Raw genomic sequence first — 25,748 nt, forward strand, 5'->3', positions numbered from 1 at the left:
AACCTCAACCCTCTTCAATTTTCAATGCTTAATTCACCTCGCCGCCAGTAATTTGGTCAAAACACATTATTATTTCAGATATCTGTCTCCAGTCCGGGAGAATGAATGAGAATAATGAGTAGCAGGAGAGATTGAAATAGAGAGAGGAGAGATGGACAGAGGGAGTGGGAATGATTGTGTGTGTGAGTGAAAGAGAGAGAGAGAATCCAAATCACTCCCATAAATTCCTTGTGCTCATGGTAATTCCTTTCTCTCCACATGTGTACTAATTGTGCATATGTAAATACCTTCACGCAGATGTCTTCCTGTGAGTGGGAGGGAATTGACGGAATCATTGGGAATGAATCGAGGCGCTTCATCAAACCTTCATGGAGCTTCCTCTGCTACTTTGTTTATTTATTTATTGAAGTTTTTTCAACACAAATGAAAAATAATATGTTGGGCAAGTGTCAATTTTTAGGCAAGTTATCGTGTTATGAAGAGAAAGACAATTCAGTGATTAGACAAAAGCACCCATTGCCCCTTTGTACAACAACATTCAATTAAATTGTTCAGATTCTTTTTTTTAATGTTTTATTTATTTTTGAGGGAGTAGCCTTGGCATGGCCTCCGTCAACACGGTCCGCCTCCGTCAACACGGTCTGCCGTCGTTAACACGGTCCGCCGTCGATAACACGGTCCGCCGTCGATAACATGGTCCGCCGTCGTTAACACGGTCCGCCTCCGTCAACACAGTCCGCCGTAGTTAACACGGTCCGCCGTCGTTAACACGGTCCGCCTCCGTCAACACGGTCCGCCGTCGTCAACACGGCCCGCCGTCGTTAACACGGTCTGCCTCCGTCAACACGGTCCGCCTCCGTCAGAACGGTCCGCCTCCGTCAACACGGTCCGCCGTCGTCAACACGGTCCGCCGTCGTCAGCACGGTCCGCCTCCGTCAACACAGTCCGCCGTCGTCAACGCGGTCCGCCGTCGTCAGCACGGTCCGCCTCCGTCAACACGGTCCGCCTCCGTCAACACGGTCCGCCGTCGTTAACACGGTCCGCCGTCGTCAACACGGTCCGCCGTCGTTGCGGAGCTCAGGACTAATGTTCCCATAAATCATCTCCCGGAGACCCTTTGAACAACTTTGCCACAGGTATTAATGAAGTCCCCGGGGGGAGGACGCTGGGCTCCTTCACACACTTCATTTGTGTTTTCTCTTTTCCTCTAATTTCAGATGGGCTATCTGAGGGATGGAGCTAGCTTCCATTCCAATATCCCGGAAAGCACCGACATGGTCGTTGCGGTTGTGTACTCCATATTTGGTAAGTGAGACTCCTAACACCCTCATGGCATCCACCATTTCATACCATACATGTAATATGGTAATTTACATGCAAATGTTTATTTAACCCCCTTAAGTCTCACCGGCCCGATATTTACATCATTATTATTCATATTATTTGTTGTGAATATGGTCCTCGAAAACAAGGCCGTTCGCCTGAAAGACTTGACAGAGGCAAGCATTCATTGTTGTCTTTTGAACAGTTTGGCCACTGATGACTGAGTTATGACTGTGTTAACCAAGAAGCAGGTCTATAAGCAACCATTTCAACAGAACAATGCCAGAACAGTGAAAGAACTGCAATGTCAATATGGTAAGGTCTGTAGCCTGCACTGTATTGTCTGACGTCATACGGTACGGACTGGACTGTGCGAACAGTTCTGTTGTTTGCGTTGTCTGTTCTCAAAACCAGCACCGTTTCTAACAATGCATCTGAACAACTGTGAAGTGTTGCATTTTCAGAAGGACGGAGGTTTGCTTAACCTGTGTGAGATCACTAATACGTATGTGATTAGAATGTTCAGTTAAGAACATTAATTATTAACGTTAACATAATGAATAACATTAATGCTGATGGAACAATCGCTACTGGCAGATAAAAGTTCTACAACACTAATTTAATTTTTTTAATTAAAAAGTGCTTTTTGAAAGGGAAAGGAAAGCCTGAGGGACCAGAATGGAAAAGATGGGTCCATTAACCTGATTATATATTGAAAGAATCGCACCTGATTCCTGACAACAAGCCTAATTGTGAGTCAGATGGTTTATTGTGGTGTTGCAATGTTGACCAAGAAGCTTATTACTGCCTAAATCAGAAAGATCTGCTGCACAAATATGTTTGCCAATTTTTTGCACATGCATGAATGTTTCATTTGTAATTCTGACATGAATGGATTCTCCAGGCTTGTTATAGCTGGGCAATACGCTTCAAACACAACAGAGATTAACTCACTCATGATCAAAGCCTTCGATTCTGAAAGCATTGCACTGTGATTGTTCATTACAATGCAGATTACAGCTTTGCTTAGAAAATAACCTCCATTTACTACACCTGGAAAAACTAGAGGCGAAATTCCTGCTTTGCATTAATAATAGTTTATAATAGTTAATAATTATTTATATTGGCTCATAGATACCGGTAATGTGCAGTGTACCATGCAGACACTGGTGGTCTTTTTTTGTTTGGCATTGGACTTGTGTTCGGAAAGTTAACTGTGTTTACCAGGCTCACAATAAATTAGGGATTGTACGATAGTCAGGTGATTGTGCTGATTCAGTGCGTCTGAGGACTCCATGGGAATATTGGTTGTAAAGTTTAAATCCCAGTGGAAAGCTCTAGAAACAATGGTGACCTTGATCATGATAAACATTATCTGTATTGTTCATTGTTGACCACCAGTGAATTGGTAAATGGACTACATTTATATAGTGCTTTAAATCAAAATGCTTTACAATGATTGCATCTCATTCACACATATTCACACACTAATGGTGATAGGCTGTAATGCAAGATCCCAACCAGCGCATCGGGAGCAAGGGAATTGAACTGGCAACCTTCTGAATACCAGATCACCGCTCTTTGTTCCTGAGCAAACTAGTTTTTTATTTAATTGAATTAAATTAATTGTTTTATTAAATAAATTAAGTTAAATTAAAAACAATATTATAATTTTTTTTATATTTAAGATTAAACAAATGAGCCAAACATACAATATTTTAAATAAATATTTACAATAAGATCTGCACAGCTGCTAGGCCCTTGAGCTAGGCCCTTAACCCCACATTGCTCCAGGGGGGATTGTTCCCCTCTTAGTCTAATGAAGTGGCTTCGGATAAAAGCATCAGCTAAAGGTACTATAATAATTGAATGTTGTATTATATTATCACAAAGGAAATTATTTTCTATTTATTAGCAGATTATTAGTCCTCTAGTTACATTTGTTGGAAAGGTATATGCTTTAGGCTGTCCTTCATAAAATTGATTCAGCATTCTGCAAAATATATCATCTTCCATCCATCCATCCATCCATCATCACCCGCTTATCCGGAGTCGGGTCGCGGGGGCAGTAGGCAAAGCCGGGTATTCCAGGCGTCCCTCTCCCCAGCAACGCATTCTAGCTCCTCCTGGGGGATCCCGAGGCGTTCCCTGGCCAGGAGAGATATATAATCTCTCCAGCGGGCTCTGGGTCTCCCTCGGGGTCTCCGCCCAGTTGGACGAGCCCGGAAAACCTCCAAAGGGAGGCGCCCGGGAGGCATCCTGATCAGATGCCCAAACCACCTCAATTGGCTCCTTTCGACGCGAAGGAGCAGCGGCTCTACTCCGAGCTCCCTCCGGATGTCCGAGCTCTTCACCCTATCTCTAAGGCTGAGCCCGGCCACCCTACGGAGGAAGCTCATTTCGGCCGCTTGTATACGCGATCTCGTTCTTTCGGTCACTACCCAAAGCTTGTGACCATAGGTGAGGGTTGGGACGTAGATCGACCAGTAAATCGAGAGCTTCGCCTTCCGGCTCAGCTCCTTCTTCACCACAACGGTCCGGTGCAACGCCCGCATTACTGCTGACGCTGCACCGATCCGCCTGTCAATCTCACGCTCCCTTCTACCCTCACTCGTGAACAAGACCCCGAGATACTTGAACTCCTTCACTTGGGGCAAAGACTCGTTCCAAACCCGGAGGGAGCAATCCCCCGTTTTCCGGCAGAGAACCATGGCCTCGGACTTGGAGGTGCTGACTCTCATCCCGGCCGCTTCACACTCAGCTGCAAACCGCTCCAGTGCGTGCTGAAGGTCACGGTCCGATGAAGCCAGCAGAACCACATCATCCGCAAAAAGCAGAGATGCGATTCTGAGGTCACCAAACCGGACACTCTCCTCACCTCGGCTGCGCCTTGAGATCCTGTCCATGAATACCACAAACAGGACCGGTGACAAGGGGCAACCTTGGCGGAGTCCAACACCCACCGGAAACGTGCTTGACTTTGTGCCGAGAATGCGGACACAGCTCTCACTTTGGTTATACAGGGACCTGATGGCTCGTAACAACGGCCCCGGTACCCCATACTCCCGCAGTACACCCCACAGGGTTCTCTGGGGGACACGGTCGAAAGCCTTCTCCAAGTCCACAAAGCACATGTGGACTGGATGGGCAAACTCCCATGACCCCGCCAGCAACCCTGCCAAGGTAAAGAGCTGGTCCACTGTTCCACGGCCAGGACGGAAGCCACATTGCTCCTCCTGAATCCGAGGTTCGACCGTCGGTCGGAGCCTCCTTTCCAGTACCCTAGAGTAAGCTTTCCCAGGGAGGCTGAGGAGTGTGATACCCCGGTAATTGGAGCACACCCTCCGGTCCCCCTTCTTGAAAATGGGGACCACCACCCCGGTCTGCCACTCTACAGGTACTGTCCCCGACCTCCACGCGACACTGAAGAGGCGTGTCAGCCAAGACAGCCCAACAATATCCAGAGCCTTCAGCATCTCAGGGCGAATCTCATCTACACCAAGCGACTTGCCACTGAGGAGCTTTTTGACTACCTCAGCAACTTCCGCCAGGGATATAGGTGCAGATTCCCCCGAGTCTTCAGGCTCTGCCTCTTCCACAGAGGACGTGTTGTTCGGGTTCAGGAGCTCCTCGAAGTGCTCTTTCCACCGCCCGACAATATCCCCCGCCCGGGTCAGCAGTTCTCCTCCCCTGCTGAAAACAGCCTGAGACAAGCCCTGCTTTCCCTTTCTGAGTCGTCGGATGGTTTGCCAGAACTTCCTCAAGGCCAACCGAAAGTCCTTCTCTATAGCCTCCCCGAACTCCTCCCATACCCGGGTTTTTGCTTCAGCGACTGCCGAAGCTGCAGCCCTTCTGGCCACCCGGTACCTGTCTGCTGCTTCAGGGGACCCCCGGGCCAGCCAAGCCCGAAAGGCCTCCTTCTTCAGCTTGACGGCCTCCCTCACCGCTGGTGTCCACCAGCGGGTTCTTGGGTTGCCGCCCCGACAGGCACCGATGACCTTCTGGCCACAGCTCCTGCTTGCCGCCTCTGCAATGGAGGCTTTGAACATGGCCCACTCGGACTCCATGTCCCCAGCTTCCCCCGGGATGCGTGAGAAGTTCTTCCGGAGGTGGGAGTTGAAGACCTCGCGAACAGGGGCCTCCGCCAGACGTTCCCAGTTCACCCTCACTACACGTTTGGGTTTACCGGGTCTGTCCGGCAGCCTCCCCGGCCACTTGATCCAACTCACCACCAGGTGGTGATCAGTTGACAGCTCTGCTCCTCTCTTCACCCGAGTGTCCAAGACATACGGCCGCAGGTCTGATGATACGACCACAAAGTCGATCATCAATCTTTGGTCTAAGGTGCTCTGGTACCAAGTACACTTATGAGCTACCCTATGCTCGAACATGGTGTTTGTTATCGACAATCCATGACCAGCACAGAAGTCCAATAACAAAACACCGCTTGGGTTCAGATCAGGCAGGCCGTTCCTCCCAATCACCCCCCTCCAGGTTTCTCCGTCATTGCCCACGTGAGCGTTGAAGTCGCCCAGCAGAACTATGGAGTCTCCGGGTGGCACCCTTTCCAGGATGCCGCCCAGTGACTCCAAGAAGGCCGGATACTCTGAACTGCCATTTGGTGCATAAGCACAAATGACAGTCAGAGCCTTCCCCCCAGCGACACGTAGTCGCAGAGAGGCGACCCTCTCGTTCCCCGGGTGGAACTCCAACACAGTGGCGCTCAGCCGGTATAATAATTCAGTCTGGTTTCCATTGGCACTGATGAACTCCTAGTGCTTCTATGGCCACATTCAATCACAAGAACTGGCAAAGTCAAGGTGTTTGATGTTGTGTTGATAAGATGCTCTTGAAAATAAAAAAATTAAGAAAAAACACTTTTTTTTTCTTTAAAACAACATCTAAAAAAAGGAAATAAACTTTAAATTACAGAGTGCATACAGCCACTATTGTGCTCTGTTAGAGCTATTTAACACTAAATATCTTGCTGAGTAAAAGCAGACTGTTTTGTTTTTGAAATCCATTACCCTGCCCCATTTAACCAAGATCATTTACACTCAGCTCTTTCAAATCACTTTCATTTTGGTCATAATCTACAGGGACATTACATAGTATATACCCATCTCTTACACAGAATGCTCTATTTAGGTATTTACCAAGCATTTCTCTCATAGCAGTAGTTAGGCACAGAGCATTTCTAAATTAACATTTCTAATCAGTGAGCGCTACTTTTTTCATGATGCAATTTTAGTCACGTTATTGTACTTTCGAAATCTGAGCATAATATATCTTTAAACTGGTCTTATTAAGCAGCAATATGTATTGTGTACAGAATGATTTTTGGTCTTGTTTAAGCAATATTGTGCACAATGTCTGGTGGAAAATGTATTATAATTTATATTTACAAGAATATAGGAGTTAGGCTTATGCATTTCATAGAGAATAGGGCAATGCTGTAGTTCCTTATAGGTTCCATGTCAGTAGCCTTGATCGCAGGCGATTGTGTGGAATGTAGCAGCCTCCTGTGGCACAGCATATTAGTCAGATAGCTCAAAGTTTTGCGTTTTGGCTGGCGGGATGAATCCATAGAGCCAATGGCAGGCTGGTGTCTGGCGTCCGGAAGCTCTACTAGGAGTGTGGCTCACGCCATTGAGTCGGTGTCGCCTGCCCGTGTTCTCTCCTTGGAGACCAGCAGGGGGAGCCCTTGGATTAGCTGAGCGTGTAACAGGGTGAGACCGGCTGCCTGGCTTTGCAGACCCTGAGCTCTCCTGCCCACATTGCCCTGCTGATGAACCAGTCAGAGTCAAAACTCTCCTGCCATTGTCATGTGATAATAATTATTTGTAGAATTTTTGTGCCAATTTTACTAATAATCTCTAACTTCCATTACGATGTACCTTACACACATTCTTAATGAGATGGAAATTATATATACTGTATACTGTATAATTTATGTATCAATATGAATTACTGAATTTAAGATTACAAATTATTCATATTTTATTGTACTATTTGTTTGGTATGAACTCTTCTACAGCCGATATCACTGGTGTATCCACTGTAGTCTGGTTTGTTTCAGGTTCCAAGCCATTCTGCCATATTTTGACACTTCTTTGTTGTCTATTGCAGGCATTTGCTCCCTATTTGGCAACAGTCTGCTGCTGTATGTCTCCTATAAGAAAAAGCACCTGCTGAAGGCTGCAGAGTTTTTCATCATTAACTTGGCCATCAGTGACTTGGGTTTGACTGTGAGCCTGTATCCGCTGGCAGTGACTTCCAGCATTTTCCACAGGTAATCCCAAATAAATCAAACAATTCAAATACACAAGAAAACATACTTAAACATACACCGAGCACTTTATTAGGAACATTTTTACTTCATTACACTTATTCATGCAATTATCATTCATTCATTCATTCATTATCCTAACCCGCCTATCCCAGCATACATTGGGCAAAAAGGCAGGAATACACCCTGGAAGGTTGCCAGTCCATCGCAGCATGCAATTATCTAATCAGCCAATTGTGTGGCAGGAGTGCAATGCATACGATCATGTAGATACGGGTCAGGAGCTTCAGTTAGTGTTCACATGAACCATCAGAATGGGGAAAAATTTTGTTTTTATGATGTTCTTGCTACACGCAATAGCCATAATCTGTTTATAGAATAATTTTTCAGCTGCTACAGGTTGTACTACTGTACGTGATGGTATTTGTGGAGTCCTCTAGTCACAGAGAGCTGTTTATTATTGACTGAAAACTTCAATTCATCGATCAAAGCAGTATATTACACTTCACTTGGTTTCTTTGGTCAATATTGTTTGCTAATTTTGGGGTGCAGAGGAAAACCAGCAGATGCTACTGTTTTCTAGGACCAGAGCTGGGGACCATTGCATTATTTATTTTCTCTCAAATGTATCATCAGTTGATTAAATGGTAAATGGTTGGCAATTATATAGCGCCTTTATCCAAAGCGCTGTACAATTGATGCTTCTCATTCACCCATTCATACACACGCACACACCAACGGCGATTGGCTGCCATGCAAGGCACCTACCAGCTCGTCAGGAGAATTTAGGGGTTAGGTGTCTTGCTCTAGGGACACTTCAACACAGCTCGGGCGGGGGATCGAACCGGCAACCCTCCAACTGCCAGACGACTGCTCTTACTGCCTGATTAATCATAATGAATCTCTTAATATCTCTTGTTCAGGTGGCTGTATGGTGAAACAATGTGCGTGATCTATGCCTTCTGTGGAGTGTTGTTTGGCATCTGCAGTCTGACAACGCTAACGCTACTGAGTACCGTGTGCTGTCTAAAAGTATGTTATCCTCTGTATGGTAAGTATATTTAAAAGTACAAGGTTAAAGTACTAAGGTCCCTAAACTAAGGGAAATGGTCTTGTTTTCTCATTTCCTTAGGCCAGTTTTGAGCCAATCAGAATCATGCATGAAACATGAAAGTAAATAATCCCTTTAGAGGCAATGGAAAAGTTTATTTTTATAAAGAAATGTAATGTTTCAAAAAGTGAAAAACAAAAAACCAAAATCAGTTATGGTGAGAGTTGAAATACTGTATAAGACTATACTAGACTTATATGAACTATATAAATGATGTATGTATTTTATGCTGCATATACAGTATATTGTTGATTTATTTTGCACAGTTACATCAACAATAATATATTATACTGTTATAATATATTGTGATGAATATATATTTGGACATGTAGGGAAAACATTGTATATGAAATTGTATATGTGTTTGCTAGATTATGTAAAATAGATACGGTATATTCAATAAATGAATATATTCAAGGTCAATTATACAGTTGTGCTCATAAGTTTACATACCCTTTTGTGATTTTTTGGCCATTTTTCTGAGAATATGAGTGATAATACAAAAACTTTTCTTTCACTCATGGTTAGTAGTTGGGTGAAGCCATTTATTATCAAACAATTGTGTTTGCTCTTTTTAAATCATAATGACAACAGAAACTATCCAAATGACCCTGATCAAAAGTTTACATACCCTAGTTCTTAATACCGTTTATTGCCCCCTTTAACATCAATGACAGCTTCAAGTCTTTTGTGGTAGTTGTGGATGAGGCACTTTATTTTCTCAGATGGTAAAACTGCCCATTCCTCTTGGCAGCCTCCAGTTCCTGTAAATTCCTGGGCTGTCTTGCATGAACTGCACGTTTGAGATCTCCCCAAAGTGGCTCAATGATATTGAGGTCAGGAGACTGAGATGGCCACTCCCCTTTACTTTTTTCTGATGTAGCCAATGACAGGTCGACTTGGCCTTGTGTTTTGGATCATTGTCATGTTGGAACGTCCAAGTATGACCCATGCGCAGCTTCTGGGCTGATGAGTGCAAAGTTTCCTCCAGTATTTTCTGATGACATGCTGCATTCATCTTGCCATCAAAGTTCCCTGTGCCTTTGTAGCTCACACATCCCCAAAACATCAGCGATCCACCTCCGTGTTTCACAGTAGGAATGGTGTACCTTTCATCATAGGCCTTGTTGACTCCTCTCCAAATGTAGCGTTTATGGTTGTGGCCAAAAAGTTCAATTTTGGTCTCATCACTCAAAATAACTTTGTTCCAGAAGTTTTGAGACTTGTCTCTGTGCTGTTTGAAGTATTGTAAGCGGGCTGCTTTGTGGCATTGGCGTAGTAATGGCTTTCTTCTGGTGACTCGACCATGCAGCCCATTTTTCTTCAAGTGCCTCCCTATTGTGCATCTGGAAACAGCCACACTACTTTTTTCAGAAAGTCCTGTATGTCAGCTGAAGTTATTTGTGGGTTTTTCTTTGCATCCCAAACTATTTTCCTGCCAGTTGTGGCTGAAATTTTTGTGGGTCTACCTGACCGTGGCTTGGTTTCAACAGAATCCCTCATTTTCCACTTCTTAATTAGAGTTTGAACACTGCTGATTGGCATTCTCAATTCCTTGGATATCTTTTTATATCCTTTTACTGTTTTATACAGTTCAAGTACCTTCTCCCACAGATCCTTTGATAATTCTTTTGCTTTCCCCATGGCTCGGAATCCAGCAACGTCAGTGCAGCACTGGATGAAACATGCAGGGGTCTGTCAGGAGCCCAGAAACTCACTGACTTTTTATACACACACATTGATTACAAGCAAACAGATCACAGGTGAGGTTGGTTACCTTTAATAGCCATTTAAACCTGTGTGTGTCAACTTGTGTGTATGTTATCAGGCCAAAACCTCCAGGGTATCTAAACTCATGAGCACGACTGTATGTTGTGAAATACAGTGTATAGGTACAGCATATATGAAGAGTGTGCATGTGAAGTTGGTAAGACGTGTACGTGTGCCATAGGGAACAGGTTTTCCTACAGCCACGGTCGCGTGCTGGTGGGCTGTGCCTGGGGGTACGCGCTGCTGTTCGCCTGCTCCCCGCTGGCCCGCTGGGGCGTGTATGGCCCCGAGCCCTACGGCACGGCCTGCTGCATCGACTGGCACTCCTCCAACCAGGAGCCGGCCGCCAAGTCTTACACCGTGGTGCTGTTCTTCTTCTGCTACATCCTGCCCTGCGGGGTCATGGTGGCCTCCTACGCCCAGATCCTGGCAGCCGTGCGCCGCTCGCACCGGACCATGGAGCAGCACGTCTCCGCCCGGTCGCGCCTCAGCAACATCCAGGCCATCATCGTCAAGGTGAGACGCTCCCACCGCCGGAACCGCCGTTACCGCCGAAAACCGCAACCGGTACAACCGCCCCGGACAGCTGAAACAACCGAAACAGCAACTGCGTTTGCACCCGCCCCCATCCCGTTCTCTCCCGGGAGCACGGATAGGTGGAGTTTCACACGCATGGAACAGGAATACTGAGGTGCAGTTGCCGCCTACTCTATGGGTCTGCGTCCAATAGAAACACACCGAGAGGAAAAGTCAGAACATATCTTGCAGGAGCTCAGCGTGATTGGGAGCAGGGGAGATTGCTGTTGCTTGTATGTTCAGAGATGAGCCGTGTTGTATTTCATATGTAATGCGGGTTGCTTGCCTCTTTTTTTTGTACGTTTATCTATCTATTCCACCTGCGAAGCAATCTATGCAATCCGCACCATGATTGCAGTTTGCAGATTCATTCTTTTTTTATGCATTTTGCACCAGTATATTTATATTGAATGTGCGGACAAATTTTGATTGAAATATCAATTTCATTATTATTAAAAATGTGTAAACACTTCTGACAGAAATGCATTTATGCTGTAAATACTCAAAATATACTGTACACTGATGTATGGGGGGGGGGGGGGGGGATAAAGGGGTTACAACCCCCAGTATTAAAAAGAAATAGGCCATAGGCAAATAGCCCCCGGTAATATAGCATGATGATGAGAAAAAAGAGAAATTTTATATGATAATGATATGGATTTAATGTTGTGATTGGAATATACTGATCTGATGTATTCTCCCCTTAACGACAATGCAGCGGGTAGTCCTTTTTAGAGTAGGGATATCTACTCTTGCTCCGGGGTGGTTAATCAATCCAGAAGGGAAGGGTTTGGGGATTTATCATTGCATCATTAATATCGCTTCAATCAAAGGCAACACAGATTTGCAGCTGGCTCTAGCTCAGCGGTGTCCTCTCTAATGTACGTTACTTCAGTACATAAAACGTGCATTCTAGATAGCCGGGGGGGGGGGGGGGGGGGCGGTAAAACATAAAACATAGATAAAACATACTGTTATTAGTGTTAGCTATATGTGGTATTGATCATAGTTCTTTTGAACAGAATAAGAGTCTTAAGTTCTAAGATCTGCAGCTAAGTTCTGTTGAAGTGAACATTTTGACAAGTGAGTATTATGATTTGATTTGATTTGATTTGATAATCTTTATTTTGAACTTACATATATAAAAACAAAATAAAACATAATGAAGGCCACAAACTATATTTAATAAAAATTAAAAAAAAGAACAAAATAAATAAAAGTGCGATCATTTCTCATCCCCTGTGTCCAAAAAGGAGTAGGAAGAAGTAAAGACTTATTTACTCCTACCCCCTTATTTCATTAATCATAATTTCAATAATCAATTCCAAATGCGCTGTATACTTACTATATATTATGATAGCTATATATAATTTATTTATACCTACATATACACACCTATTTGAATATTCTCATATATTTATACATACATACATACATACATACACATACACACAGGCAAACCTACATTCATGCATACATACATACATCACATATACATACATATCCTGTACATACATATTTACATACACATATATATAACCCGCATCCACGTTGGTGTATGTTACAAGCGTAAAGACTCTCTGATCACTGTATTGTTCACAAAAAAAGATATAATACTAAATTAAATACAATCCTCTTTCCACCACACTATAACCATTGAGAATGATGTTTTTATACAACCTCTTAAATTGTACAATATTAGTGCTCTTTTGGAGTTCCAAATCCAAACCATTCCATAGGTTGACCCCACCGATTGTAATACACTGACTTCTCATAGTGGTATGTATAAGAAGTTGCTTTAACTTAAAATCCCCTCTTAAATTATAACCCCCCTCTCTCTCAAAAAACATCTTCTGTATATTCCCCGGAAGTAAATTATTTCTTGCTTTAAATATGATTTGAGCTGTTTTGAAACTGACCAAATCCATAAACTTCAATGTATTTAGCTGTACAAAAAGAGAGTTTGTGTGATCCTGGAAACCAACATTGTTCACAATCCTTATTGCTCTCTTTTGCAGTATGACCAGTGGTTGTAAGATACTTTTATATGTGTTACCCCAAATCTCCACACAATAACTTAGATATGGCAATACCATTGAACAATAGAGTATATACAAAGCCCTTTGATTTAGAATGTGTCTTGTTTTCCCCAGTATAGCAACATTTCTTGCCAGTTTAGCTCTTATATATGAAATATGGTGTTTCCAGCTGATTTTGTGGTCTAGAATCACACCTAGAAATTTAATTTGATATACTCTTTCTATTTTTATATTATCTATCATTACTGTTGCCTCTGTTTCAATTTTACGATTACCAAAAAACATTATCTTTGTTTTATTCAAATTTAATGACAGTTTGTTCCTGTCAAACCACCGTTTTAGTTTATTCATTTCTGAAGTGATCACCTTCAAAAGCTTCTGCAAATTGTCCCCAGAACAGAAAATATTTGTATCGTCAGCAAATAAAACAAATTTAAGAATGTCTGAAACTTTGCAGATGTCATTTATATAAATAATAAACAGTTTGGGTCCTAAAATGGAACCCTGAGGAACCCCACACTTGATGTCCATAAGTGTTGACTTACACTCACCCAACTTTACAAATTGCTGCCTGTCCAACAAATAGCTTCTTATCCAGTTCAGCGCTACCCCTCTAATACCATACCTTTCCAATTTATCTAATAATATTTCATGATTTATAGTATCAAAGGCCTTTTTTAAGTCAATAAATATTCCTATAGCATATTTTTTGGTATCTATACAATTAGTGATCTCTTCCAATAATTCATTGGATTGTTTTGTCTGAAACCATATTGGCTCTCAGTCAACAGCTCGTGTTTATCAATAAATGCGTCTAGCCTTACACTGAATACCTTTTCTAAAATTTTTGAAAACTGTGAAAGCAATGAGACAGGCCTGTAATTTGTAAAGCTGTGTTTATCACCAGTTTTATATAACGGTATGACTTTAGCTACTTTCATTTCACTTGGGAATTTGCCAGCTTGGAAGGACAAGTTGCAGATGTGTGTTAATGGTTTTGAGATTCCGTCAATGACTTTCGTGACTATTGTCATATCCATTTCATTACAGTCAGTTGACCTTTTGTTCTTGAAATTGCTTACAATGTCCACTACTTCTTTTTCTTCTACTGCTCTAAGAAACATTGAACTTGGATTTTTATCATAGTTATAGCCATCAAAACCTTCACTTGACTCTAAATTGATTTGGTTTGATAATTCCGGTCCCACATTGACAAAGAATTTATTAAAACCATTAACAACATCCTCCATATTTTTTAAAGTCTTATCATTTTCGACAAAGTGTGATGGGTAACTAGAACCTCTAAATCCATTTCTAATTATACTATTCAATACACTCCATAAACCTTTAATGTTGCTCTTATTATAATCCAATAATTTATTATAATAATCTTTCTTACATGTTCTCATAATATTAGTTAACTTATTTTTATATTTTTTATATTTATTTTCAGTCTCTATATTTCTATATTTTATGAATTGTCTGTATAATGTATTTTTCTTTTTACAAGCATTTTGCAATCCCTTAGTTAACCATGGACTATCCTTGTATTTTTGTTTTCTGTTGTATTTTTGAATAGGACAATATTTATCATATAATAACTGGAATACATTTAGAAAGGATTCATATGCTCTATCTATGTCTTCTATATTGTAAACCATTTCCCAATTTTGTTCTAATAATGCATTTCTAAGTAGAGTCATAGATTCCTCATTCCGATCACGTTTATAGATTAATTTATTGGCATCCTTGTCCTTCCTATTATTGCAGTCATAGACTACAAATACTGGCAAGTGGTCACTGATGTCGTTTACTAGGAGCCCACTCACTATATTGTCTTCCAGAACATTTGTCAGTATATTATCAATCAACGTGGCACTGTGTACTGTAATTCTGCTTGGTCTTGTGATCTTTGGATGTAAACCCAAACCGTATATTGTGTTGATGAAATCCTCTGTATTCTTATGCTTATTTGGGTTCAGAAGGTCCACATTCATATCACCACAAATGAACATTATTTTTTGATTTGATATTGCAAACACTTTTTCCATCCAATCACTAAACAAGTCAATACTTGATCCAGGTGTTCTGTAAATACAACTAACTAATACATTTTTCTTTTTTTCCATACATATCTCTACTGTTATGCATTCTATTATATCATCAACAACTGCTGTCATACATTCCACCACTTTATAGTTGAGTCTATTATCCACATATAATGCCACACCACCTCTTGTCTTATTATTTCTGCTCTTATAGTTCAAGTCATAACCATTCAATTGTAAGTCATCAACACCCTTCTCAGGGTTGATCCAGGTCTCTGATATTGCTATTATGTTGAATGGTTTCTTGAATTGCTCTAAGTATCTTTTAATGCTTTTGAAATTGGCGGACAGGCTTCTACTGTTAAAGTGGATGATTGAAAAGCTGTGATCCAACTTAATCTTTGTATTAAACCGTTCTTCTGAATAGTAGCTGCAGTTGTTGTTGATATTGTTAAAGAAATTGTTTTCAGGGTCAATGTCATTTTCAATGTCCTGTGCTTTGTGTTCAGTATATTGAAATGTTTTTAAACGTTCATCTAAGATTATTAGTTGGTCAATAAATTCACCCTTAGATGAATAGCTTTTGTCCTGAATTGTCTTGATGTGTTGTGAAATTGCTTTGACAGTCTATCCATTGATCTATGATGTGTCTTTCCCATTACCTTTTGTCGTTTGCTTCATTCGTAATTGTCCAGGTCCTGCAGCTCTCTGATGACTAGCACTTTTGCCTGTTCTGGCGTTCCGTTTAATTTGATGAAGATTTTGCAGTTGGTTGTCCACGTTGATTGTATTTTCTGCTGCTTTTTCAGGAGTCGAGCCTTTCTGGCAATGTCCCCATTCTTTTTGGTCAAATGTTCGTTCAAGTACACTTGTGTTCCCTTTAGCCTTCTTCCCTGCTTGAGCAGTTCCATCTTGTGTTTTCTGTTTGCAAATCGCATTATAACGGCTGGTTTATCATTCTTGTTTTTCCTGGTGAGAGGGTGACAAGCCTCGATGTTTTTTCTGTCTATTACAATTCCCTTTGATTCCAAGAAAGTAGTCACCTGGTTCTCCACGGAGTTCAGGTCCCGTTCGTCGCTTGCATCCTCGCCACTCGTTGTTGAGGAGACGGCCTTTGCGTACGATCGGGGCTTGATCTCCAATCCCGAAACAATGATGTCATTCATTCGTGTGTACTGTTCCAAGTCCGCAACGCGGTTCTCCAAACTGGAAATAACTTTATCTTTCTCCGTGTTCTGCTGTCGCAATGCTTTTACTTCTGCCACCAAGCTCATGATAGTTTTCTGTTGCTTGTTAACAGTGGCAACCTCCTCGGTTAACATGTTGAGAGTAAATTTTAACTCCTCAAGATCCTCCGTTGTAGCTGGAGTTTTCTTCGGTCCCATGGTGTTGTTTGTACCAACGTTGCCCTCCTGGATCCTGGCTGAAAAACGAGCCACACCAGTCTAGCAATATATTCCAGTTTATATTCCAGATGTTAAGCTTTCTCCCGCCGCTAAACGACACTAACCTGTACTTCGGCTAAAGACGAGCCTCGACAGGCTAGTTTGTTTGCTAACTAAGCAACCGATGCACCGCTGTTTTCCCGCAACGTCAGCCCTTCCAAACTTTCAGCTTCAACAGACACACAGAGGCACTAACTAAAAATAAAACAAACAAAAGTTAAATAACACAATAATACTTGAAAAGAAAAGAAAATAGGCAACTAATGCAAATAATGCGGAGCTCCTGGGAACACGTCTGACCGCAAGTGCGATGTGCGCCATGAGAGTTCAGAGTTCAGATGTAGTTCAGTAGTGCAAAAGTTTGGTCAAAGTTTGGTCAATGATAAAAGCAGTAATCTTTATCTATATAATGTGAAAGGTAGAAAATAAACCATTCTTAAAAAAATGAAACGTGACAGTGTAAAGCAGTCAGTGATTGCTGGACCCCTGCCTTGTTCACAGTGAAACTGTTCCAATTTATCACAGCTGTGTATATTCCCAGTGTGTGAGACTCTCTCTCAGTCCTTTTCCAGCTCAGTGTGTCTGTGTGTATTCCAAGTGTGTGAGACGCTCTCTCTGTCCTATTCCAGCGCAGTGCGGCTGTGTGTATTCCCAGTGTGTGAGACTCTCTCTCTGTCCTATTCCAGCGCAGTGCGGCTGTGTGTATTCCCAGTGTGTGAGACGCTCTCTCTGTCCTATTCCAGCGCAGTGTGTCTGTGTGTATTCCCAGTGTGTGAGACTCTCTCTCTGTCCTATTCCAGCTCAGTGTGTCCATGTGTATTCCCAGTGTGTGAGACTCTCTCTCTGTCCTTTTCCAGCTCAGTGTGTCTGTGTGTATTCCCAGTGTGTGAGACTCTCTCTCTCTGTCCTATTCCAGCTCAGTGTGTCCATGTGTATTCCCAGTGTGTGAGACGCTCTCTCTGTCCTTTTCCAGCTCAGTGTTGCTGTGTGTGCAGGCTTCTTCACGGCCTGGAGCCCATATGCCGTGGTGTCCATGTGGGCGGCCTTCGGCCACATCGAGAACATCCCCCCTCTGGCCTTTGCCCTGTCCGCCCTGTTTGCCAAGTCGTCTACCCTGTACAACCCCGCCATCTACCTGCTGCTCCGTCCGAACTTCCGCAAGGTGATGCGCCAGGACGTGGCCGTTCTGCAGAGGATGTGCCTCAGGAGCTGCCTGTGCACCAAGAGCCTGCCCAAGTGCGACTCCAACACCATCGTCAAGGTCAGCGCCAAGGTTTTCATCTAATTCACTCCTGCCTGCCTGAGTTCGTTTCTGTGGGATACCACAACTATGCTGAATGACTAAAATGTAAATGACCACCAAGTGTTTCATGGAATGGTTTTATGGAATGTAATGTATGAAAAAAAAGTACAACCCTGCTGAAAAAAAACAGCTCAAGCTAGGTTTTGATGCAGCTGGTAGCTGTCTGACAAGCCTCAGACCAGCTCCATACCTCAACATGTTTTGCCAGCTCAAGCTATTGTAAAACCCCACAGCTAACCCAATGACGGAATTTAGCGGGGGCCGAAGGGGGTTTTGCGTGCTTGTCCTTCTGGCGTTGCTGGGAGAACATTAGTTGGGTTAATTAGTATCCTCCGTACAAGAACAGAGCACAATGATGTTTAAGAATATACTGGGTCCGTTGCCATGGGTCGGATATGGATTGACCTGCCCCATATCCCGCTTATAGCTGGCCAGAAACGGATCAGTACAATTCTTAATATTCTCCGTTCTCAAACGGGGCCGTATTGTACGCTTAGTGGTTACTATAGTTTTACTCGTTTATCTGACTCCATTTAAAATATAATTTTGAAATTTGGGTTTGCAACTTACGCGGACCTCGGGAGTGATTACATTCGACTTGTACCTGCGCCACCATTACTCAATAGATGCTCCCGGGATTAGCATTACTGCTGAAATCTCAGTTCGGTGGAGAACTCAGAGGCTGAGGGTCCAGTCAACACAATACATGCAAACCTGCCATGATAGTTGCGAGCCCAGGTCGGCGTAGCATTAACTGGGCTCCTTAGAGCTAATTTGGCAGGAACCAGCCGTAACACCCATGGGTTCCCTTCGCACCAGATTACAAGAGCCGTGCGTCCCCCGACCCTTAAGGGACAGAAATTGCTGGCCGCACAGCTTAGAACTACCACAGGTGTACCGCCCCGCCGATCGGTCGGTCTTTGGCCACCATTTCCCCCTGAGTATTTCAGTTGTAACTTAGGCTGAAAAGGTAAAAGATGAATTAGAGTCATGGAGATCACGCAAGTTCCAAACAAAATAGTTTATTCGCAGACAGGTAGGTTATTAGCTTTAGAATATCACAATCAAGTATAAAATACACAAATTAAGAATAGAAATAGAGTAAATAATCATACCTAGCCTGCTTGGACTACACACAAACACAGAGTATAGAATATGCCGTATGGAAAGTCCCTGATACTTACATACACATACAATATGCTGTGTGGGAAGTCGAATACGATCTTCCACTGCTACACATACATACATACATACACAAGACATGTTGTGTGGGAAGTCGAATACGATCTTCCCAGATTGGTCTGTCTCCCTTGCTTTTATGCCAAATCATACGTTTGAAACCAGGCGGCAGTGCCATAAATCAACCTGGAGGGGTGGTCAAATCTGGAATTTAGACCCCCACCGTTGGGGGTTGTTGAGTAGGGAAAATGAGATGATTACCAGGAGAGGACGTGTAGGTTTTCCCTTGGGATACTGAAACTATAGTTTATTAAATTCCATTTGGTATGAAATGTATCTCATCCGATTCCTTGATTTTATCAGATCACATCCATACCAAACAGATTACCCTTATGTTTTATTATGTTGCAGTTATCATGAAACTTCCCTCCTGATTATCCATTTTACATGCAATTCCTGTTACCATTACATAAGACTTAATGCAATAATACAAGGATCACATGGGCAATGTTTTCAAGGTGTTACCGGGTCTATTTACTATCTTAATAGCAGTTTTGAATATTTAATCTAAGAGAGCAGTCACCGGTGTAATGACAGCAGTGCCCAAATGAGGGCACTGTGGCATTGTCCGGAGTCTTCCCCCTTGGAAGTGACCAGGTATGGGGTCACAGGGAGGTCACCAATGTTCGGGAGGATTCTTTTCCCATGACCCAACTGGCCTTGGACCACTCATACATCTTAACTCCCCAACAGGTAGTCTAAACAACATTGGAACCCCAGCTCTCAGGCCCCTGAAACATGGCAGCCCTTCCTGACCTTAACCACCATGCTACAGGCCGCCCCATCATATCTATGAATGCTGTAGTTGGGAGTTTTCATGATAACTGCATTATGCTGTAAATATGTTTTTGTGCCTCTCATGGTAATATACCTTTTGGATAAACCTGATTTGGGTGAATGAAAGGAAAGGAGACATCCCAGACTGTTTGGTTTCTTCTCCTTATCTCCGAAATCCAGGCCTTAGAGTTCTTGACCCTAAAAGTGAGTCACCCATCTATAATTTACAGCCAGGCCCACCCGGCAGGGGGCTAAAACACATGGCTTCTACAGAGACAGCTTTTGCCCAGTTTCCCCTCGGCTCCTGAATGGTTGTGATATCAAAGGTAGACTGTTACAAAAACTAGACCATTACACCAGTCGCACTGAACCAATCAGAATAACACCAAACATCACTATATTCTGACCTGGGATTATCATGAAACATCTTTATGCCCTCTCCAGTACTCCTGTACTCAAATCCTGTAGGAATGTGAGAAAAGGGGGGCCCCCAGGGCCTAAGAAGGTGCCTCTAAGAATCCTTCTCTAGCTCTCCCCCACAGGCATGTGTGCCAACGGTGGGGGCTAACAATGTATGCTCCAGGAGAGGGAAGTCAGCAAGCTGACCAGCGCATGAGACCAAATGTTACTTATGACTGGCTTACACTATGTTTTGAAACAGCTGGTAGCTAGTGCAAGCTGGTTCTGGCCAGGTTTTACACCAGGGAATAAAAAACTGCTTTACAACTGCTTTATGCCCCCAACCCCCACCCCCACCCACTCTGTTTGCATCATTCTAAAAAAGTACGATTTTGCCAGTGTTTAACAAGTATATGGAGGCATACGACAATCACTATGTTATCCTTTTGTTATGAGACCATGTGAGAATACTGCCACAAAGTCATAACTTGTCAGATTTGGCTCTTACAGAGTACCCATGTAAAAGAATGCTACATTGACTGTAATTTCTGCTTTTATGAATCGGGTGTGCCAGTTCACTGGAAAAACGGAAAAAGAGGGTCCAAACAGACCGAATCACGTTGAAATAGATTGTGCCGTGCAAAAGATTGGTTTGTTTGTCGGACCGGTGTGAAGAATGCAGAAGTGACACATGCAGGCCTTTCAAAAGGGCAGGTAATGAGAACTGTGCAATTTTCCCCACAGGAAAGAGGATCTCCTGAACAAAAACTGCCCCGGAAGATGCGGCAGACTGGCAAGAAAACTGTCCGCGTGTTTATCCGAGGGAAAAGGAACGCAGAAATCGACTGTGTGGAGATAACTCTGGAAGCGGTACCCATGCAGACCAAAACTGCCTGGCAGTAACACCTGTCTGTGCTAACATCAGTGTTTAAAAGTACTCATTCATCTGACGTTTGTAGGTTTTTTTAAGGTAAACAGTTCAACTGTGAATTGAATGTAACGTGTTTTCCATGTTGAAGGGAATTCTTTCTTGTGAAATACTGATTCTATCTACTGCATATTTACTTGGGTGCTCCTGAAAAGTCTTCAGAAAGACAGCTTTTCTTCAGTACTAGTGCTTTGTTAGCACAATTAATCCTATCAGGGCTATTTCTGTCAACTTCAGGTATACTGCCAGAATACTTGTGAATTAACTGTAATCCTCTCACTTGTTTGACAAGCGATTGGCACTCCAGAGATAAACTGAATTCAGCTGACTGATCTGTTGAACATCCTCCGTGAAGACCTTGCTCGTGAAATAACATACTGTAACTGAATAAATCCGATAGAGTATTCTTTTTTAAAGATTTTAACACTGCCGGTGGATTAGCTCATTTAACACTGCAATGAGAGAGGAAGCGATATGAGGGAGGCAGAGAGAGAGAGAGGCAGACAGGGGCGTGTGTGTGTGTGTATGTGTGTGCGAGACAGAGAGAGAGAGAGATCTGGAAAATAGTCAGGCAGCTGTTTCTGATATTTACTGTGAAAGCGTACTCATAAATGGCCGAAAGCCAAGTCCAATAAAATGGCAATCATAAGGAATACAATCTCAATATCACTGAAGATATTGATATTTTTGGTTCATGTATTTTTCTAAGACGTTTTTCAAAAAGACTATGCATATAAAGACTGTGTACCTCAGATAAAAATAGCAGCGACAGTTATTACTTACTACTATAATTGTATCGTTGTTGTTTTCTATTATGCCGATTCGCCTGTCACTAAAAGCCGAACACAAAGCCAAACGAATACAAACTATAAATTGAATCGAGTATGCCTTTGGCCTGTTTACATTCACAGTTAACACAGTTGACAAATCCAATTTATGCATATACAATATACAGGATGTGATCATATGTTTTGGCTACATACTTGATTTTAATGTGTTGTAAATCCTATTCCATGCATTTAGAGATTGTATTTCTCCTATTTGTTGTACTTCAGTCTCATGACTAGCCTACAACAGTATCTTGTGAACTGCATGCTAATTATAGGATGCCATGTGTCAGTAGAAGTGTGTTTACATTCCGATCTAATACTGGTGGGAAACAACCCAGACTACCTCCAGTCCTGACGCAATTCAAGGACAGATCTGATCAAGTTTAATGTGTTAATACTACAATCCATAAGTGTGACGGGTATCAGATTGGTCAAGATATTAGTTGGAAGTAAAATAAAATTTTACATTTGACTAAACACTGTCAGTGGCAATAGTGTTCACCTGGTTCCATGATTCTTATTACTGGTGTGTGCGTGTGTGGGAGGGATAGCTGAAATCTGCACCAGGTCTCTCCCGCAGCAAAGGGGGAAGTCTAATGGGAACTGGTGACAAAGAACTGGGAACTGGAAATACCACTGCTTTACACATAAGCAAAGAACTTCACTTTGATTAATTCATCATGTTCTTTTACATTTTGATGTTGTTTATTTCGAAATGATAAATTATCATACAATTATAAATTATTATTACTTAAATTATTATCATTATTCCCTTGAGGACAAAAATATAATTTGTAGAACAAACGCTAGACTCGTGAATTACCTTTAATTAAACAGATTTCTAAATCAGATTGTATTTTATGTGATTAATTGGATGCGAGCAGGCTTAGCTAAATTAATCATTGATAATCAAGTCTCCGATTAAACCTCCCGCTTCATGTTTATACAACCTTTATTATCAAGCCTTTTCTGGGTTGACAAGGAAACTGACAACCCATTATCAGATGAAGTAGTGAAATACTGATATGACTGCTCATAAAGTAATCTCTCTTCTCCAGTAAATAATAGTGAAAACTGTTACAAATTGCTTTGGTGGCATGGCTAAATATCTCACTGAGAAAATAGATATGACCAATTCCATGAGGCTTTTTCAACTCTGTCAGTCCTTTCTCTGATGCTTTGGAATGTTTTTTTGTTTTTTTGTGATGCCAGTTGTTTGCATTACGAAACAGAATATTTCACGGATATACATGTAAAGGAGAATTATATTAAATGAAACTAATGTGAATAGTTTACTCTGTGACGGATACTCTTATGCTCTTGTGAATATGATGTGACTGTATAGTCACATTTTATGGTATATTAAGTCTTCAGGTATGGTTGTTGAAATAAAAAACTTGATGTAACATATATGTTAAATGTGCCTGGATGAATTTCCTCTTTGCCTCAGTCTTCCAGGAATGTTGTTATAAAGATCAAAACTTCTCACCGCCTTGGCTTCAACAGGGAAATGCTCTTATGGGCTGATGGATATCTCAGAGCCATCTATAAAATGTCAGTAGCAGTAGGGCACAGTTTAATAACTGGGGTCAATAGGTGAACCTAATAATATTCTATACTAGAATATCGTGGAAAAGTTTATTGATTACCCATGAAGTGAAATATTTAAAGCCTTTTTTTTGTTTTAATCTTGATGATTACGCCTTACAGCAAAATCTAGTAGCCTATCTCAAAATATTAGAATATTACATAAGAAAAAAAAAGGATTTATAATGCAGACATGTCGACTTTATAAAAAGTATGTTATGTATAGCTATGATGCCTGGTCTGAGTAAATTCATTGATTTAAGAAATTTACCATTCATTTGTAATTAAATCGCATCTGACAAACTCATTAGCAGCGGAGTGCTGAAATAGAAACACAGATATGAAATTTATGGTTGGCTATTTTGGATTCCATGTTACCTTCGTTAGGTAGTTATTGCTTTCTCAGTTAAACTGGGTGATGTTAGCTTAGTAGGTTAGGCAGCAGGCAAATATCTAAATATCTAAGCTAGCTACCGCCACGTCTAAAAATAAAAATGCTGCTGTTGGACCAATAAATAGTATTTGCATTTTATCTGGAATGTTACAGCTTATTGGTCAGTATCTTACAATGCGGTGCAGGTTGTGATTTGATCAAATGATGAATTCAATTAAGAACTAATACATAAAAACACTGATAGCTGAAATGTGAATGTTTCGACCCAATGGGAGATACCGACTTGGTGACCCCAAGACACAACCAATCTCTGAAATTCTTGAGTCTTCCTCACTGTCCGTCGGGATGATAGGCACTTGCATCCTCTCCCTGGCAAGTTTGCAACTATTCTATATGTTTTACGCCTTTTTATTATTGCCCTTACAGTGCCAAGTAGCATGTTTTACCATTTATGCATTTTTTGTACCCATTACCAGACTTGTGACAGTCAATTAATATATTAGACTGGATAACAGGAACAAACCTTTAGCAGAACCTGACTCAGTGGGGGAACCCATCTGCCACTGGTTGACACCAGTTTGTTGTAAAAATGGTTGTAAATATAAACAGATGGATTATAGCATGTAAATGTCCAATCACAATGAATTGAGTCCGTGCAGAGCTGCATTAGCCCCAGAGGGCAGCAAGAGAGTGAAATCTACTACTGCTCGGTGTTCGGTGTACCAAAACTCTGTATGAGTTTTCAAATGTCTGTTGCAATTTGACGTGGTTGCTCCTGCAACTCTTATTTTAATTCATTTGCACATAGTTGGAATCATTTTGTTTGGCTCACTGAGCCTGAATTATTTAAACTGATTCACTTTGTTGTTTCCACAATGGCATTTGGCAGACTCTTATTGTTCACAAGTCCTTATTGACGAGTCCGAGTCAAGTCTCATGTCATTTTTCGACGAGTCCAAGTCCGACTTAAGAGCGACTCAAGTCCCCATCTCTGATTGTACATAGTCATTCCAACTCTAATCACATGACCGCTGAGTGAGTCTGTCCAGCTCACAGAAGCTACAAGACCAACAGCAATCACGGGACATTCCCGGGTCATTGTCACTTTGTGAGAGGGGTATTAGTGATCTATATTAGCTAAGCTGATGGTACCGTATGCATTAGAAAAAGAATGCCCATTCTTCTCAGACTCCTGAGATCATCTTGGCCCTCCAAATATTTATATGTACCGCCATTAATCTGTATGCATTATGTTGTGTAATGATTCTTACAAAGATGGCAGTGTATCATCTTAGGTGAATAAACACAGGCTCAAGTTACTTGATTGAATATAATGAAAACATGGTTTGTCCTGGTAAGAATATACACAGCAAAATTATCAGAGCTGTACCAAAAACTTTGCCTATTTTATTTTTATTTATCAATCACAATGATATACAGAGTCCATTCTGAATGGTATGACAGTTAAGCTGTTCCAAAGCTCAGTACCAGCAGAGCAGACGGGAGGCTCAGAAGCAGGACGTTGAGTCTGATGATGGCAAAGCTGTTCACATTACAAAGGTCCGTTGAGCAACATGTGACTGTGTTCCCTGCGATCACAAGGTTGATGTTGGCGGCAGCTGCAGCAGCGCATGCAGAGCTCACAGAGCAAGACTTGACTATGGACTGTATCCCCACTGGAAAAATCAAG

The 25,748-nt window shown here is 42.0% G+C and overlaps 1 protein-coding gene across 1 annotated transcript; it reads left to right on the forward strand.

Moving 5' to 3' along the window:
- The first annotated feature begins 1,217 nt into the window (after window positions 1–1,217).
- Window positions 1,218–21,222, forward strand: LOC133137561 (opsin-5-like). Its single transcript, XM_061255895.1, has 6 exons — window positions 1,218–1,305; window positions 7,453–7,615; window positions 8,536–8,663; window positions 10,675–11,009; window positions 17,575–17,862; window positions 21,064–21,222. Exons 1-6 carry the CDS (start codon window positions 1,218–1,220, stop codon window positions 21,220–21,222), a joined length of 1,161 nt encoding a protein of 386 aa, XP_061111879.1.
- The last annotated feature ends 4,526 nt before the right edge of the window (window positions 21,223–25,748 follow it).

This window comes from Conger conger, chromosome 9 (genome assembly GCF_963514075.1).
Source record: "Conger conger chromosome 9, fConCon1.1, whole genome shotgun sequence".
In the NCBI taxonomy this organism is placed as follows: domain Eukaryota; kingdom Metazoa; phylum Chordata; class Actinopteri; order Anguilliformes; family Congridae; genus Conger; species Conger conger.